The sequence below is a fragment of the Arachis ipaensis genome, chromosome B02 (genome assembly GCF_000816755.2).
Source record: "Arachis ipaensis cultivar K30076 chromosome B02, Araip1.1, whole genome shotgun sequence".
Lineage (NCBI taxonomy): Eukaryota > Viridiplantae > Streptophyta > Magnoliopsida > Fabales > Fabaceae > Arachis > Arachis ipaensis.
Genome location: NC_029786.2, coordinates 101192102 through 101206867, shown reverse-complemented (window position 1 = coordinate 101206867; position 14766 = coordinate 101192102). Strand labels below are relative to the sequence as shown.

Here is a 14766-nt window from a genome sequence, read left to right as displayed (position 1 = left end):
ATATGGCTAAATATTTTGTAACTTCACCATCATATAAACAAAAATGACAAATAAAAACTACAAAAAAAGTAACTATATCCTATAGAGTAGTGCATTTAAGAAAATAATATTCTAGAAAAAGAAAGTTAAATTAAATGAAAAGGGTGTGACACTACTTAGTTATGTTGGTGGGTATGAGTTATGACAACAATAACTTCTGCTCAAAGGCGAGGGAGTGACTCCCATATTATAACAATTCTTTTTTTCCTTTGAAAAGTGAAGATTAAAACTAAAAAAGAACAATGCATACTTATCTTTTAAAAGCGCTAGCTCATAGCAAGAACTAAATACAATAATATTCCCGCCGCCTGTATATGTTGTGATTATTATTAGCATCAATTTGTCAAAGAGAAGGCCTAACATTGAAATTTTTATTCAACTTAGTTAAGCCTTTTATACATCCTATGACTCTCAGGGCGTAACATATAGTCAAGATATGCAGAACTTTATCATTTATATTTTTAGTGGAACAATGCTACCATATCAATAAATATTATTATTTTTAATTAATATTTAATTAATAATAATTTATATTTATATTATATATATTTTACATATAAAAAAATTATTTATATTTATATTTATTAAAATTTTATATACATAAATTAATATAATTTTATATTTATATTTTTTAAAATTTGTACATATAAATTAATAAAATTTATTTATTAAAAATAATTTAATATTTATATTAATTAAATAATAATTAAAAATATTAAAAATTATTGGCTTTAAAAATTTTTTTAGTATTAGTGAATAATGAATAATAAAATAAATTGAAAAATAAAAACAAATCAAATCTATGCTTAATATGGTCAATTAAGTTTAATCATTGAAATGATGAAATATAGATAACCTTTGAATATATAAGAGAAGAAATGGTTGCATGTCAATGAGTTATAACTCAAATGACATAGTCTCTTCATACTCATCTAAAAAGTCGCGGGTTCGAGTATTTCTATTTTGATAAAAAAAAAAAAATGGTTGCATATCTAAATAATAATCATGTATTATATTGCTCTTCTTCTTCTAGTGTCATTTGTATGGGTAATAATTCATGTCCTAATATCAAATATAGGCATTAAAACACCCAATAAATTAAATATCCTAAAGTTCCAGCAGGGCCTAGGCTCTTTCCTATCATAGGAAACATCCTAGAACTTATTTGCAATTAACCTCACCAAGCACTAATTGCCATGCTTCTCAAATTTATGGACCCATAATATGTTTAAAGCTTGGCAACATAACCGCCATAATATGTTAAAAACCATCGCTATCTGGTTCTAAAATTGTCGCTATTTGTTAGAACTGGTGTAGTGTATCTCCACAATGTTAATGTGTGGGTTATGGATTACGGATTAATATGAATCACAAAAGTCACATCTAGAATCTAAATTAAATAAATTAAAATTTTTATAATTAGATAGAAGTTAGAGTAAAGTTTCAGGAACTAATATGAATTTTAACTCTAAAAAAATATCAAAAACAATATTATATAACTAATAATAGTGGTATACAAATAAAATTTTAACCTAAAAGCTAAAATATTAACTAATATTAATGAAAAATATTAATTTTTAATATTTAAAAAAAAGTTAATTTCCAACAAGATTATTTAAAATCCTTGATTACTACTCCTACGTATAGTATGAAAAGTTAGTTACTTAATTGGGAGTAGATTGCCTTGCTTTTATTCCCTATGCATAAAGCCATAAATATCATTGCAAGCTCGGTTGCTGTGCGGTTTGATTCGATTATTTGAGAAAAAGTCATTTAATCTAATTTTATATTTATTTTTTAGTTTGGTTTGGTTCGATTTTTTATCAACACCAACTAAACCAAATCAAACCAATTAAAATCGATTTGGTTCGATTCAGTTTTTTTAATTTTTCAAATAATTCGAAAAAATATCCCGTTCTAAACTTCTATCCATACTCTAAAATCAAATACCAGAGCAGAACTCAAATCAAGAATAAATAATAAAAAATTAAAATAATAGATGATTAGTAATCACAACCAAAGAAGAAGTAATCAGATCCAAAATCCTAAGCAAAACTCAGAACAGAACATACAATCAAAATAAAGAAATAATCAGATCCAAAACCTTAAACAAAACTCACAACCAAGAACAAATAATCAGTAATCAAAGCTAAAAATCAAAATAACAAATTAGAACGTATACAAGTATCAGATCAGAACCCAAAAACAAAACAACAACAAATAGTCAGATCCAACAAATTTAGAACTGCGAAGCGCCAGCGAATGATTATATGGCTGAGTATGTTTGCATATATGCTTATTGAATGAAATGTGAATGTTGCACTTCACTATCTAAGATACGAGTTTTCCTGGGTGAAAGCAGTGGCTAGCCACCACGTGCTCCGGACTCGATACTCTACTGACCCTATGTCGTAAGTGTGGCCGGACACTGTGAAAGTTTCGGATGAGCTCGCCCCCATGGATAAACACCAGTGTGGGTGTTGTGTATATGTATTGATAATTATGATTGAGAATAACTCAAGTTGGGGATGCACGACAGATGGACAGTCCAATGGTTAGCTACCAGGACTTGTCGGGATGGCTTTATAACTGACAGATGAGACTCATCAGCCGCTAGGACTGGCATACATCATATGCATTATATGTGAATTGTTTGAAATGCCTAATTGACTGCATATTACTTGCTAATTGTCTAACTGCCATATCTGCTTTCTATTTGTACATTTTCTTGTTGATATAATTGTGTTTGCGATATTATATTACTGATGGCAGTTGGAGGTTCAGAGGAATTGGAAAGGGGAGTACTAGTTAGGCTGAAGATCTCTAGCTAGTTGCATATTTCATTCATGGTTTAATCCGTTTATAAGCTTTGATTATCTGTTGGGAGTTCTAGGATTGCCTTCGGCTTTCCCAGGACCATTACATGTTAGATATGTGGGTATTGTTACCATACTGAGAACCTCCGGTTCTCATCCATGCGAATTTTGTAGTTTTCAGATGCAGGACGTGAGGTTCCTCGCTGAGGCACGCTGGAGACTTCTGTATTAGCGAAGATCCTTAGCTCTCGGGACTTTATTTTGGTTTTTATGTTCTTACTTAGATACCTATTATCTCCACTATATACATATATACTGTGTTGACTCCTCTTAGAGGTTATTTTGGAGAACAGGTTTTGTAATTCGTCTTTTGGGTTCCTTACTTTATATATATATATGTATACTTCTATGCTCAGACCGGTTATCTTTGCAAACCAGGTCTCGAGTCTTAATATCCGTATTTTTGGCACTCTTTTATTTATATACTCGCGTTAGCTTATCCTTTATCTGTTTCGTTACGGTATTGATCGAAGTGTTGCGCTTTTCAATTTGCAATTTTGTTTTACCCTTTTTTTCTTCAAAGGCTCCTAGTTATAACCACTTTTTTTACACTACTATATATGCTAAATTTTATTTTTAGAGGTCCTAATACCTCGCCACCTTTGTTTTATGAGTTAAGCATAAGGCTCTGTGTGGTAGGGTGTTACATATACTGTTATCACACACAAGTTGAGAGGAGTTTGGAGAACCAAAGGCGATTATGAGGTTTTGGATGTTGGTTTTGGTTATTTCCTCATCAAGTTTGACTTATGGGAAAATAGAGAGAGTTCTTCTAGGCGGTCCGTGGATGATAACGGGAAATTATGTGGCGGTAAAGCCGTGGTGCCCTTCTTTCCGTCCATGTGAGGATTCCTTTGGATCTACTTTAGTTTGGATAAGAATCACCGGACTTAGCATCTGGTATTATAGTGAGAAGGCTATCTTAAACATAGCGAGAGCGGTGGGAAAGCCGATTAAGGTTGATTTAGCCACCAAGTCAGCTAAGCGTGGCAAATATGCAAGAGCGTGCATTCAAATCAATCTCGGCTAATCTGTGATATGCAAGATTCTGGTTGATGACTTTGAATACACCATTAAATAAGAGAACCCGCATCTCATTTGCGAAAAATGTAATTGCTTTGGGCATGTTACCCAGGATTGTGGGAAGGCAAAGGGGGAGGAAGAGACTCTACCGGTGGAAAGGACCGTCGCACCGTCACAGAAGGAACAAGATGGGGGAAAAGGCAAGCCATCAGCAACCACCAAGGTCAAATCAGCAGAGAAAATGGTGCACCATAATTTTGAATTTGAAAACGCAGGAGTCAATGCTGTGTTGAATATGGAACATGCGGATCTTGTGGGGGGAACGTTGCATGAGATTTTGGAAGATATTAATGCACCTATTGATGGGGAGTGGACTACGGTTACCAAAAAAGGAAAAGCTAAGATAGGCTCAAAAAGAGGCTTTATTCTTAAAAGGCCCAATGTTGATAAGAAACCAACACGGGTTGTTAAAGGCCCATTATTAGTTGATAGAGAGGTCAAGAAGCCCGCTCCAAAAGACAAGGCAACACACACAGAAAACTTTCCTTTCTTGGGAGTTCTTCGAGAGTGAGCAAAGAGGGCGTGACACCTGTTTTCTCGACATCGACCATTAATTCGAATCACAAGAGAAGGAGACCTCCCTCTCTTCAGAGTTCACCAACCGATCATGTCGGTGAAGACAAGCAAGATGAGACCAAACAGAAAGGAAGTGCTGTTCTAGAAGGAACTACCAAGATGCATGTGAGACAGAGGACCTTCGATGTGAGAGGTGGATGTTGCCGTTCTATCATCAAACTTGATTTTTATGGTTAGTGATTTTATGGACTTGATCAATTGGAACATAAGAGGAGCATCAAACAAGATAGCTCGAGTACATTGCAAATAATTGGTAAAACGATTTAATCTTACTTATGTTATTCTTGTAGAGACACATCTTACTTATGGATGGCTTTCCTTTCTCAATCACAATATTTTACTAATATTTTATATTTTAAATTTAATAATATATAAATAAAATGTTAACTAAAAATATTATCTAATATCGATAAAAAAATATTTTCATAACATTTTTCATTATATATAACGACATCATCATCACTAGTTATATATGACCCCATAAAAATCTTTAAGTAAGGACAATTTATTATTTTATCACAATCTAGAGAGTAGGGCCTAACTTTTTTAAAACATAAAGTGAACAATATAAAATACAAAATTTCCTCCTACGCATACATATGCATGATTTTTCTCCATCCTCGGATCTGTTCATCACATCATCGTGACTTATGCCAAAGTTTTTCATATTTTATTCGTGAATAAATTTTTTGTGAATACTACGTATTGATAAGGATCGGATAAGGATAGAGATAATGTGTGTATGCGTATACCGTGTGTGTATCTATATAGACGTTGATATTAATTGGTTGATTGATTGGACGGAAAATAACTCTATATATATAGAGAAACTCTCACTAGTACACACAAGCAAGAAGCTAGCGCTAATAGCAATGGACTATGTTTCAATGCTTCTTCTATTGTCTTTTGTGTTGGTAACTATTCATGTCCTAATCTCAAACTTAGCCCAAAAAAAATCACTCAAACTTCCACCAGGGCCTAACCCTTTTCCAATCATAGGAAACATCTTAGATTTTGGTAATCAACCTCACCAAGCACTTGCTAAGCTTTCTCAAACCTATGGACCCATAATGACTATGAAGCTTGGTAACATAACCACCATAGTTATTTCATCTCCACAATTAGCCAAAGAAGTGCTCCATAAACGTGACCAAATCTTCTCCAATAGGACTATCCCAGATTCTGCTACAGCACATGACCACCACAAATTTTCAATTGTATGGTTGCCACCAACAACTCAATGGAGGAGTCTTAGGAAATTTTGCGCAACCAAAGTGTTCTCAACACAAAATCTAGACTCCGCAGAGGTTCTTGCTCTTCGTCGAAAGAAGGTTCGTGAATTACTGGATTTTGTGAAGGAAAAAAGTGAAAAGGGCGAAACTTTAGATATTGGTGATGTTTGTTTTACGACCGTGCTTAATTCGATATCAAACACTTTTTTCTCTATGGATTTGGCTCATTACACTTCTCAAAAGTCACAAGAGTTCAAGGATGTTATTTGGGGTGTCATGGAAGAAGTTGGAAGACCTAATGTTGTTGACTTCTTTCCAATGTTTCGGTTGCTTGATCCGCAAGGTGCGCGCACAAGACAGAAAGTTTACTTTGGGAAGCTACTTAATTTTTTTGATGGTCTTGTAGAAGAAAGATTGCAATCAAGAAGTTTGAGAATGGAGTCTAAGGATTGCAAAGACGTGTTAGATTCTGTGGTAGATCTCATTTTGGAAGGCAATTCAGAAGTTACCAGATCTCATGTGCTACATTTATTTCTGGTTAGTTTCTTTTTTTTTATGAAATAATAATAATAATAATATAAAAGATACAAGAAAGATGTATCTAATTCTCTAGCATCTAATATTTTTCAAACTTTATTACGTATGAATGAAAAAATATAGAAAAGATACGAGAAAGATGTATCTAATTCTCTCACATCTAATCTTTTTCAAACTTTATTATATATGAATGAAAAAATCTTTTGTCTCTATCATTAAGAGGATCAACAATCTCTTTCTCATCAATGATTTGTCAATAAACCTTACAATACATTTCATCTATCTTTTGGATTTTTTTACTAATAATTAATGATATTATTAGGATTTATTTGTGGCTGGAATAGACACAACATCAAGCACAATAGAGTGGGCAATGACCGAACTAGTCCATAACTCTAAAAAACTAGTGAAAGTTAGAGAAGAACTTGAACAAGTCCTTGGCAAAGGTGAACAACAACTTGAAGAATCACATATTTCAAAGCTTCCTTTCCTAAGAGCAATTGTTAAGGAAACTTTACGTTTGCATCCACCTGCCCCATTTTTAGTGCCTCATAGGCCAGAAGATGATGTTGAACTATGTGGCTACATGGTGCCTAAAAATGCACAAATCCTAACAAATGTATGGGCTATGGGGAGAGATTCAAGTGTTTGGACCAATCCTAATGAATTCATGCCTGAAAGATTCTTGGAAAGTGAAATTGACTTTAAGGGACAAAATTTTGAGCTAATTCCCTTTGGAGCTGGAAGAAGAATTTGTCCTGGATTACCATTAGGGTTTAGGAGTATACACTTTGTGTTAGCTTCTCTTTTATTTGAATATGATTGGAAGCTTCCAAATAATGTAAAGCCAGAAGAGATGGATATGTCTGAGAAATACGGATTAACCTTGCACAAGGCACAACCTCTTCAAGTTATTCCTGTTTCCATGCATAACAATATCAAGTGATATATGTAAATTTAATTTGGACAATAAATAAAATAAAGTTGTGAAAATTAGACCCAATATTAATTGTTGAGAAGTTTGTTATAGTTAACCGGTTTATAGTTGCCTATGTTGTTTTATCTTTATGTTTTAGGCTTTTAGCTTGATTTTAAATTAATTATTTATTGTATCTCGTGCGTTTTAAAATTTGTTCGAGATATATTCATATAATTAAATAAATCCCGTATAGGCATCGATCATATTGGTTATAATGCTAGTCTATATTTTGGTTTAATGTTTTGGTTTTAGAATAGAAACAAAGAGTTGATGTTAAGTTTCGTATAGGATTAAATAAAATCAACTACGGTTGTTTTGCCTAATTTTCTTTGATTATCAAATATTTTTAAATTTTTTTTTGTATATTTTAAATGTATTAAAATTTTAAAGATTGAATAATAAAATCACGACCTTCACTATTTGCAACCACTCTCATTAATCAAATATTGAGAAAGGAAAAGTATAATAGCAAACTAAATGATTTGATATAATGTTATAGCAAAAATGATCCAAAAGATCCTTTATGACTATAGGAAACTGATGGTTAAATAACTGTGGATTTACCTTCAAGAGTGGAACTGGGGGTTAAGATGCCACTCAAGAAGCACATGCTTCTCATTAACTGCATCACGAATATACGGATACATATTCATTGCAGTTCTTGAATGAAAATCTCCACCGGCTTCAAAGACTTCCAACATGCTCTTATAGTTAGCAAGATGTGAAAGGATCCTAAACAAGAAATAGAGTAAAACAAAGGAACACATCAATCTACCTTCTGAAAACAAGTAACATTAAATAATATATGATATATGATGTACCTCATATATGGGTTCAATATTTTGAAAGAGGGGTTCCAAAACTGATCTTTGCATAGTCATGGAGATGGAACTAGATCATGGCCTAGAGAAATTTAAATAACAAAATCACATCAACAAAAATATCAAATTATAAGTGTATGTCTGTCAACAAAACAAGTGTCAAGTGAGAGAAATAAATCAAAATAACACAGGGAGCAAAAGAGCATACAATATTTAGCATTGTCACAAAAGAGTCGAATTCATCTACATACATCGTATTGGTGCTATTTACACATGAAAACTGATGTGATTTGGATCCCAAAACAACTTTATTTCCAACATTGTTAACTGATTCTCCTTGTTCTCCAGAAGCCAAGGCAAGCTAATCACTTTTTCTCTGAATCAACCCAATAGAGAAAAGGAGAAAAAAGAGAGAGAGAGAGAGAGAGAGAGAGAGAGAGAGAGAGAGAGAGAGAGAGAGAGAGAGAGAGANCAAACTTTAATTAATGTACAGAGGAAATTCAAACCTTTTTGTGTGAATTAATTGGTTAAAAGTATTCCATAAAACTAGTTTCGAATCACAGTCAGCTCATACATCAATTACCATTTACCAAACTAGCAGCACATGCATCAATTACCATTTACCAACATGCCATGCCATGTGATCCAATCCAACAATTGTGCGAAGCAAAGAAAGTGACAGTGAAATCATTAGAGTGCTTGAGCATTACCCTTTCTTTGGTAATAGCTATTTTTAACAGTAGAAAAAATGCTAGATTTTAATTAATAACATCAAATACATGAACAATTTTGTATTTTAAAAGAATTTCTTTAGAGCACTAATTGAACTGAATTTTCTTTTTAAAACTTTTAATGCGAGAAACTGAGAATTATAGCAAAGAAATGAAAATAGCAAAGAAGCAGCAAAACAAAAAGTAAAAGGAAACTATAGAAACGATTGTCAATAGTTGAAAAATGAAATGAATTACCATTTGAATCAACTTCTTTTTCTTTATGCCTTTTCTTCTGGATAAACAAAACCAAATAGTAAGCACTTTCCCTAAATAAACATTAAGATATCAATTACCATAATAATACTAAAAGTTAGAAAATACTTACAGCCATCATGAAGTCTTCAACTACTAAAAAAAATATATATTCAAACCAAACAACGGCAAACAAATCTAGAAGTACAAAAACTCACCACCACTAGAAAGAAGATCTTGTGTTATTGGTTGGCCGGATTATGCCAAAGAAATTAGCTACATTTCAAAACACGTAAACACGTAAGCACTCTACTTTTTCAACTTCTTCGTCATCAAATTCATCTTTAAGAGGTTTTTGTGGCCTTCTTCTTCTCTTTTGTGTGGGAAGCTTTTCATCCTCACCACTTCCAGCATCTTCATGATTAACATTTAGCTTTTTACCCTTTCCTCTACCTCTACTCATAATCTTAAAATTCTCGGCAAATATATGATCATACAAACATGAAAATCTGCAAGCAAGTCAAGCCAAGTTTTAAGACTTTCATTAGAGAACTAAAGATATCAAAGGATTATAAACTCTAACTTCAAACTAAACAGGGTGCACTAGCATATTCTTCCCACCAGCACCTATTTATAATCAAGCATATGTGATATGTATGTACTCACAAAAACAAACACAATCCATGATGAGTCGCAGCAACATAGTGAAATGAAAATCTAAAAGGTTAATGATATTAAAGCTATGACTGAATTTGTGCCTAGGCAAAATAAGCCATAAGAAATATCACCCCCTCCCAAGTCCCAACCATTTCTATAGATAAACAAAGGACTTCTCATTGTTCTTGCACCATTTTATTATTCCATTCATTCACAATAAACAAGTTCTTTGAAACCCTGATTTTTCAGTGATAGAATAGTAAAACCCAAAAGATATTGCAACCACAGATTGGTTTCACATGCAGCATAAAACACACAGTAAGAGGATTAGGCGATTCAACGAAAAAAGAGCAAATCAAGTGAGAAATAATGCACAACTAAGCTTCTAATCTAAACAAAGTATTATTTGGAAGATCCACAATAAACCATACAAAGTATTAAATCCAATAACAACAAAACGAGACAAATAAGTTGCATAACCCAACAAAAACACTGACAAAAAATGTGGGTAACTTGGTTGACATCTCCAGCATAAGACTGAATGAATGGAATCTGCTGCAGCAGAAGAAAACTCTACAACAAGCAACATCAAAAAATGAGTTAATTTATATATCTCAATCTAGAAAAAGCAAGTGGATTCAAATAGCGAAAAACAAAAAGCTGAATAAACAGAGTTAAACTTGAAAATAATAAACAAATGAATCAGAGAATAAACAACATAAACAAAGAAGCACAAATGAATTTTGTTTAGATGAGAAGCCAAACCTTGCGAGTAACCTTGTTCTTCGGGAACTTGACGGTACCTGCGGTTCTCTCCTTCCATCGGTTCCTTTCAATTGGAAAATTAAAGAGTAATAACAATTAAAAGCACATATTTATTGTAATATTCAAAATAAATGATTAAATGATGATCGAAGATTTACTGAAAAAGCATGAACAGGTACTCAACAGTGACGATGGCGACCACCGTGACAGCTCCCTCTCGCGTGTCCCCCTCCTCCGCGACGGCAACGGTTCTCGTGGCTCCCTCGTCGGCAACCAGGAAGCACGACAGTGACTGACGCGACAGGAGCAGCTCCTCTTTCCCCTCCTCGGCGACGACGAAGCGCGAAGCTCCTCCAGCGGTAGCGATGGTTTAGTGACGGCTCCTCCTCTCTCATCGTCGCACTCTCTCCCTCTCTCTCGGGTTTGACTCAACAATGGCGGCGGGCTGGGCGCGACGGAGATGGCAGCAAGGCGGCGTCTCCTTCCTCAAGCTCTCCTCTTCCGCGTGGGTGAGGTGGTGCGTGTGTGTATTGTGTTGTGTGCGTTGGAGAGGGGAAAAGGGGGAGTGAGGATGCGGTGCTGTTGTGAGGGGAAAGGGGGCCCATGTGGTCGGTGTTAGGTTAGGGTTTGTTAATTAAAAACGAGTAAGGTTAGTGTTGCGGAACAGGGATCCCGGACGATGTTCTTCGGATTGCTGGGGTCGCCGAGTACTACCCTGGGGTCTTTGGAAGAGTTTAGGTTTCTTTCGAAGGGCCTTCCTTGAATACAAAAGGTTCGAAGAGTTTCAGGATTCTAAGGAGAAAGAGATTTTGAAAGATGGTGTGCAATGTAATTAAGTAATTATATTCTGTTCGAAACATTTTTTTTTCAATCTTTTTGGCCACGCTTTTGAAGCGTGCCAAAAGAGTTGTAGGAAATCGCTACGCTTTTAAAATGTCACTATAATAAAATATTGTCACCACGCTTTAAAAGTGTACCTATTTTTCTCTATGGCTACGCTTTTTAAGTGTGACAACAAAAAGCATGGTCAAATCTCGAATCAATTGCCACCCTCATAAAAGCGTAGCTATAGACCCCTTTCGCCATGCTTTTTAAGCGTAGCAAGAAAAAACGTGGCCAAATCTCTAATCAATCTCGGCCAATTAAGGTTGATTAAGGAAAAGCCGATTAAGGTTGATTTAGCCACCAAGTCAGCTGAGCGTGGCAAATATGCAAGAGCGTGCATTCAAATCAATCTCTGCCAATCTGTGATACGCAAGATTCTGGTTGATGGCTTTGAATACGCCATTGAATACGAGAACCTGCATCTCATTTGCGAAAAATGCAATTGCTTTGGGCATGTGACCCGAGATTGTGGGAAGGCAAAGAGGTAGGAAGAGACTCTACCGGTGGAAAGGACCGCCGCATCGTCACGGAAGGAACAAGATGGGGGAAAAGGCGAGCCATTAGCAACCACCAAGGTCAAATCGGCAGAGAAAACGGTGCACCAGAATTTTGAGTTTGAAAACGCATGAGTCAATGCTATGTTGAATATGGAACATGCGGATCTTGTTGGGGGAACGTTGCATGAGATTTCGGAAGATATTAATGCACCTATTGATGGGGAGTGGACTACGGTTACCAAAAAAGGGAAAGCTAAGATAGGCTCAAAAAGAGGCTTTATTCTTAGAAGGCCCAATGTTGATAAGAAACCAACACGGGTTGTTAAGGGTCCATTATTAGTTGATAAAGAGGTCAAGAAGCCTGCTCCAAAAGGCAAGGCAACACGCACAAAGAAACCTTCATTTTTTGGGAGTTCTTCGAGAATGAGCAAAGGGGGCGTGGCACCTGTTTTCTTGACACCGACCATTAGTTCGAATCACAAGAGACGGAGACCTCCCTCTCTTCAGAGTTCACCAACCGATCATGTCGGTGGAAACAAGCAAGATGAGACTAAACAGGAAGGAAGTGCTGTTCTGGAAGGAACTGCCAAGATGGGAGACAAAGGACCCTCGATGTGAGAGATGGGTGTTGCCATTCCATCATCAAGCTTGGTTTTTATGGTTAGTGATTTTATGAACTTGATCAGTTAGAACGTAAGAGGAGCATCAAACAAGATGGCTTGAGTACACTGCAAAGAATTGAGAGACTGAGACTGAGACTGAGAGGCTAAAAAAGATGGTAGTGAGATGGTAGTATTTGTTTTGAGGTACTGAGACAGAGACTGAGAGACTAAGATTCAGTATCATGTTTGTTGGTTCAGAGATTGGTACTAAAATTTCTGTTTCCGTTTCCAAAATTTCAGTATTTTAGTACCTCCAAAAAGTAGGAACATATGAGACTAAAATTTTTAGAGATGAAAACTGAAACTTTAATAACATTTTATACCTAAAATATCCTCATTTCAATTAATTAATTCCAATTTTACTTTTTGTGCAAATTAAATTAGAATTTCATTCTTGTTTCAATTTTTATCTTCCATTTTGCACCAAACAGAATACTGAGATTTATGTCAATCTCTATCTCTTAATCTTAGTCTTTCCGTCTCTATCTCTCCACCAAACGTTACTTTTTGTGAACAATAAAATACAAAATCATTTGCAAAATTTTCTCCTACGCATACATGAATCATTTTTCTCCATCCTCGGATCTGTTCACATCATCCTGACTTATGCCAAAGTTTTTCATATTTTATTTGTGAATAAATTTTTTGTGGATACTACGTTATTGATAAGGATCGGATAAGGATAGAGATAATGTGTGTATGCGTATATATCGTGTGTATATATAGGGATATGTTAGGTAATCAATAAATTTTTTAAACAGTATAAATAATAAGCTTTTAAAATTAGCTCAATTTAAGTAAAATACATTATACTTTAAATTATACACATAAATCTTAATATTAGTATAATCATCTGTACACTTCGTGAATTGAACATCTGAACATCTAATGAATTGAATATTCAATATATCACAATGTCTAATATTTTTATTGTCTACCTATACTTTTCTATATATATAGATGTTGATATTAATTGGTTGATTGATTGGACGGAAAATAACTCTATATATATAGAGAAACTCTCACTAATACACACAAGCAAGAAGCTAGCAATAAAAAATAATATTATTGTAGCTAGCGCTAATAGCTCAATGGACTATGTTTCAATGCTTCTTCTATTGTCTTTTGTGTTGGTAAGTATTCATGTCCTAATCTCAAACTTAGTAAAAAAAAAATCACCCAAATCCCTCAAACTTCCACCAGGGCCTAACCCATTTCCAATCATAGGAAACATCTTAGATTTTGGTAATCAACCTCATCAAGCACTTGCTAAACTTTCTCAAACCTATGGACCCATCATGGCTATGAAGCTTGGTAACATAACCACCATAGTTATTTCATCTCCACAATTAGCCAAAGAAGTGCTCCATAAACATGACCAAATCTTCTCCAATAGGACTATCCCAGATTCCGCTACAGCACATGACCACCACAAATTTTCAGTTGTATGGTTGCCACCAACATCTCAATGGAGGAGTCTTAGGAAAGTTTGCGCAACCAAAGTGTTCTCAACACAAAATCTAGACTCGACACAGGTTCTTACTCTTCGTCGAAAGAAGGTTCGTGAATTACTGGATTTTGTGAAGGAAAAAAGTGAAAAGGGAGAAACTTTAGATATTGGTGATGTTTGTTTTACTACCGTGCTTAATTCGATATCAAACACTTTTTTCTCTATGGATTTGGCTCATTACACTTCTCAAAAGTCACAAGAGTTCAAGGATGTTATTTGGGGTGTCATGGAAGAAGTTGGAAGACCTAATGTTGTTGACTTCTTTCCAATGTTTCGGTTGCTTGATCCGCAAGGTGCGCGCGCAAGACAGAAAGTTTACTTTGGGAAGCTACTTAATTTTTTTGATGGTCTTGTAGAAGAAAGATTGCAATCAAGAAGTTTGAGAATGGGGTCTAAGGATTGCAAAGATGTGTTAGATTCTGTGGTAGATCTCATTTTGGAAGGCAATTCTGAAGTTACTAGATCTCATGTGCCACATTTATTTATGGTTAGTTTCTTTTTCTTTTTTATGAAATAATAATAATAATAAAGTTTGAAAAAGAAATAAACGTAGGACTTATGTAAATCATAATATAAAGTGGTTCTACATTAGTTGCGTGCACTAAATCTATGAAATTTTAATTGTACTAATTATATGATTAAAATTGACAAAAGTATATTACATTAATTTTTAACTTGGTAC

General features: G+C 34.6%; 3 protein-coding genes and 1 long non-coding RNA gene across 7 annotated transcripts in view; 2 read left to right on the top strand and 2 right to left on the bottom strand.

Annotated features, from left to right (window-relative positions):
* The window catches only part of LOC107626007 (geraniol 8-hydroxylase), a 17285-nt gene extending 9937 nt beyond the window's left edge, over positions 1–7348 (top strand). The window contains exons 3-4 of one of the 2 annotated variants that reach the window (XM_021116363.1): positions 5520–6343; positions 6666–7348. In XM_021116363.1, coding sequence (XP_020972022.1) covers positions 5645–6343; positions 6666–7289 — 1323 coding nt within the window. In that variant the 5' untranslated portion in view covers positions 5520–5644 and the 3' untranslated portion in view covers positions 7290–7348. Of the gene's footprint in view, positions 1–5411; positions 6344–6665 lie in introns of those variants that run through there. The other variant, XM_016328770.2, reaches the window with a different exon arrangement.
* LOC107626010 lies at positions 7709–8523 on the bottom strand. Its single transcript, XR_002358027.1, has 4 exons — positions 8352–8523; positions 8144–8225; positions 7887–8054; positions 7709–7738 (listed from the first exon to the last, which is right to left on the bottom strand). It is a non-coding gene; the product is annotated as an uncharacterized LOC107626010 (long non-coding RNA).
* LOC107628553 lies at positions 9327–11384 on the bottom strand. 3 transcript variants are annotated; one of them, XM_016331190.2, is made up of 4 exons: positions 10689–11384; positions 10531–10594; positions 10263–10338; positions 9327–9617 (listed from the first exon to the last, which is right to left on the bottom strand). In XM_016331190.2, exons 2-4 carry the CDS (start codon positions 10586–10588, stop codon positions 9392–9394), a joined length of 360 nt encoding a protein of 119 aa, XP_016186676.1. In that variant the 5' UTR covers positions 10589–10594; positions 10689–11384; the 3' UTR covers positions 9327–9391. The 3 variants fall into 3 exon arrangements, with proteins under 3 accessions (XP_016186676.1, XP_020972021.1, XP_016186677.1); XM_021116362.1 differs by having other exon boundaries at positions 10710–11384; XM_016331191.2 differs by having other exon boundaries at positions 10715–11384.
* LOC107626004 (geraniol 8-hydroxylase) overlaps positions 13578–14766 on the top strand; it is a 2816-nt gene continuing 1627 nt past the window's right edge. The window contains exon 1 of the mRNA XM_016328766.2: positions 13578–14571. Within this exon, the coding sequence (XP_016184252.1) occupies positions 13666–14571 (906 nt within the window). The 5' untranslated portion in view covers positions 13578–13665. The remainder of the gene's footprint in view (positions 14572–14766) is intronic.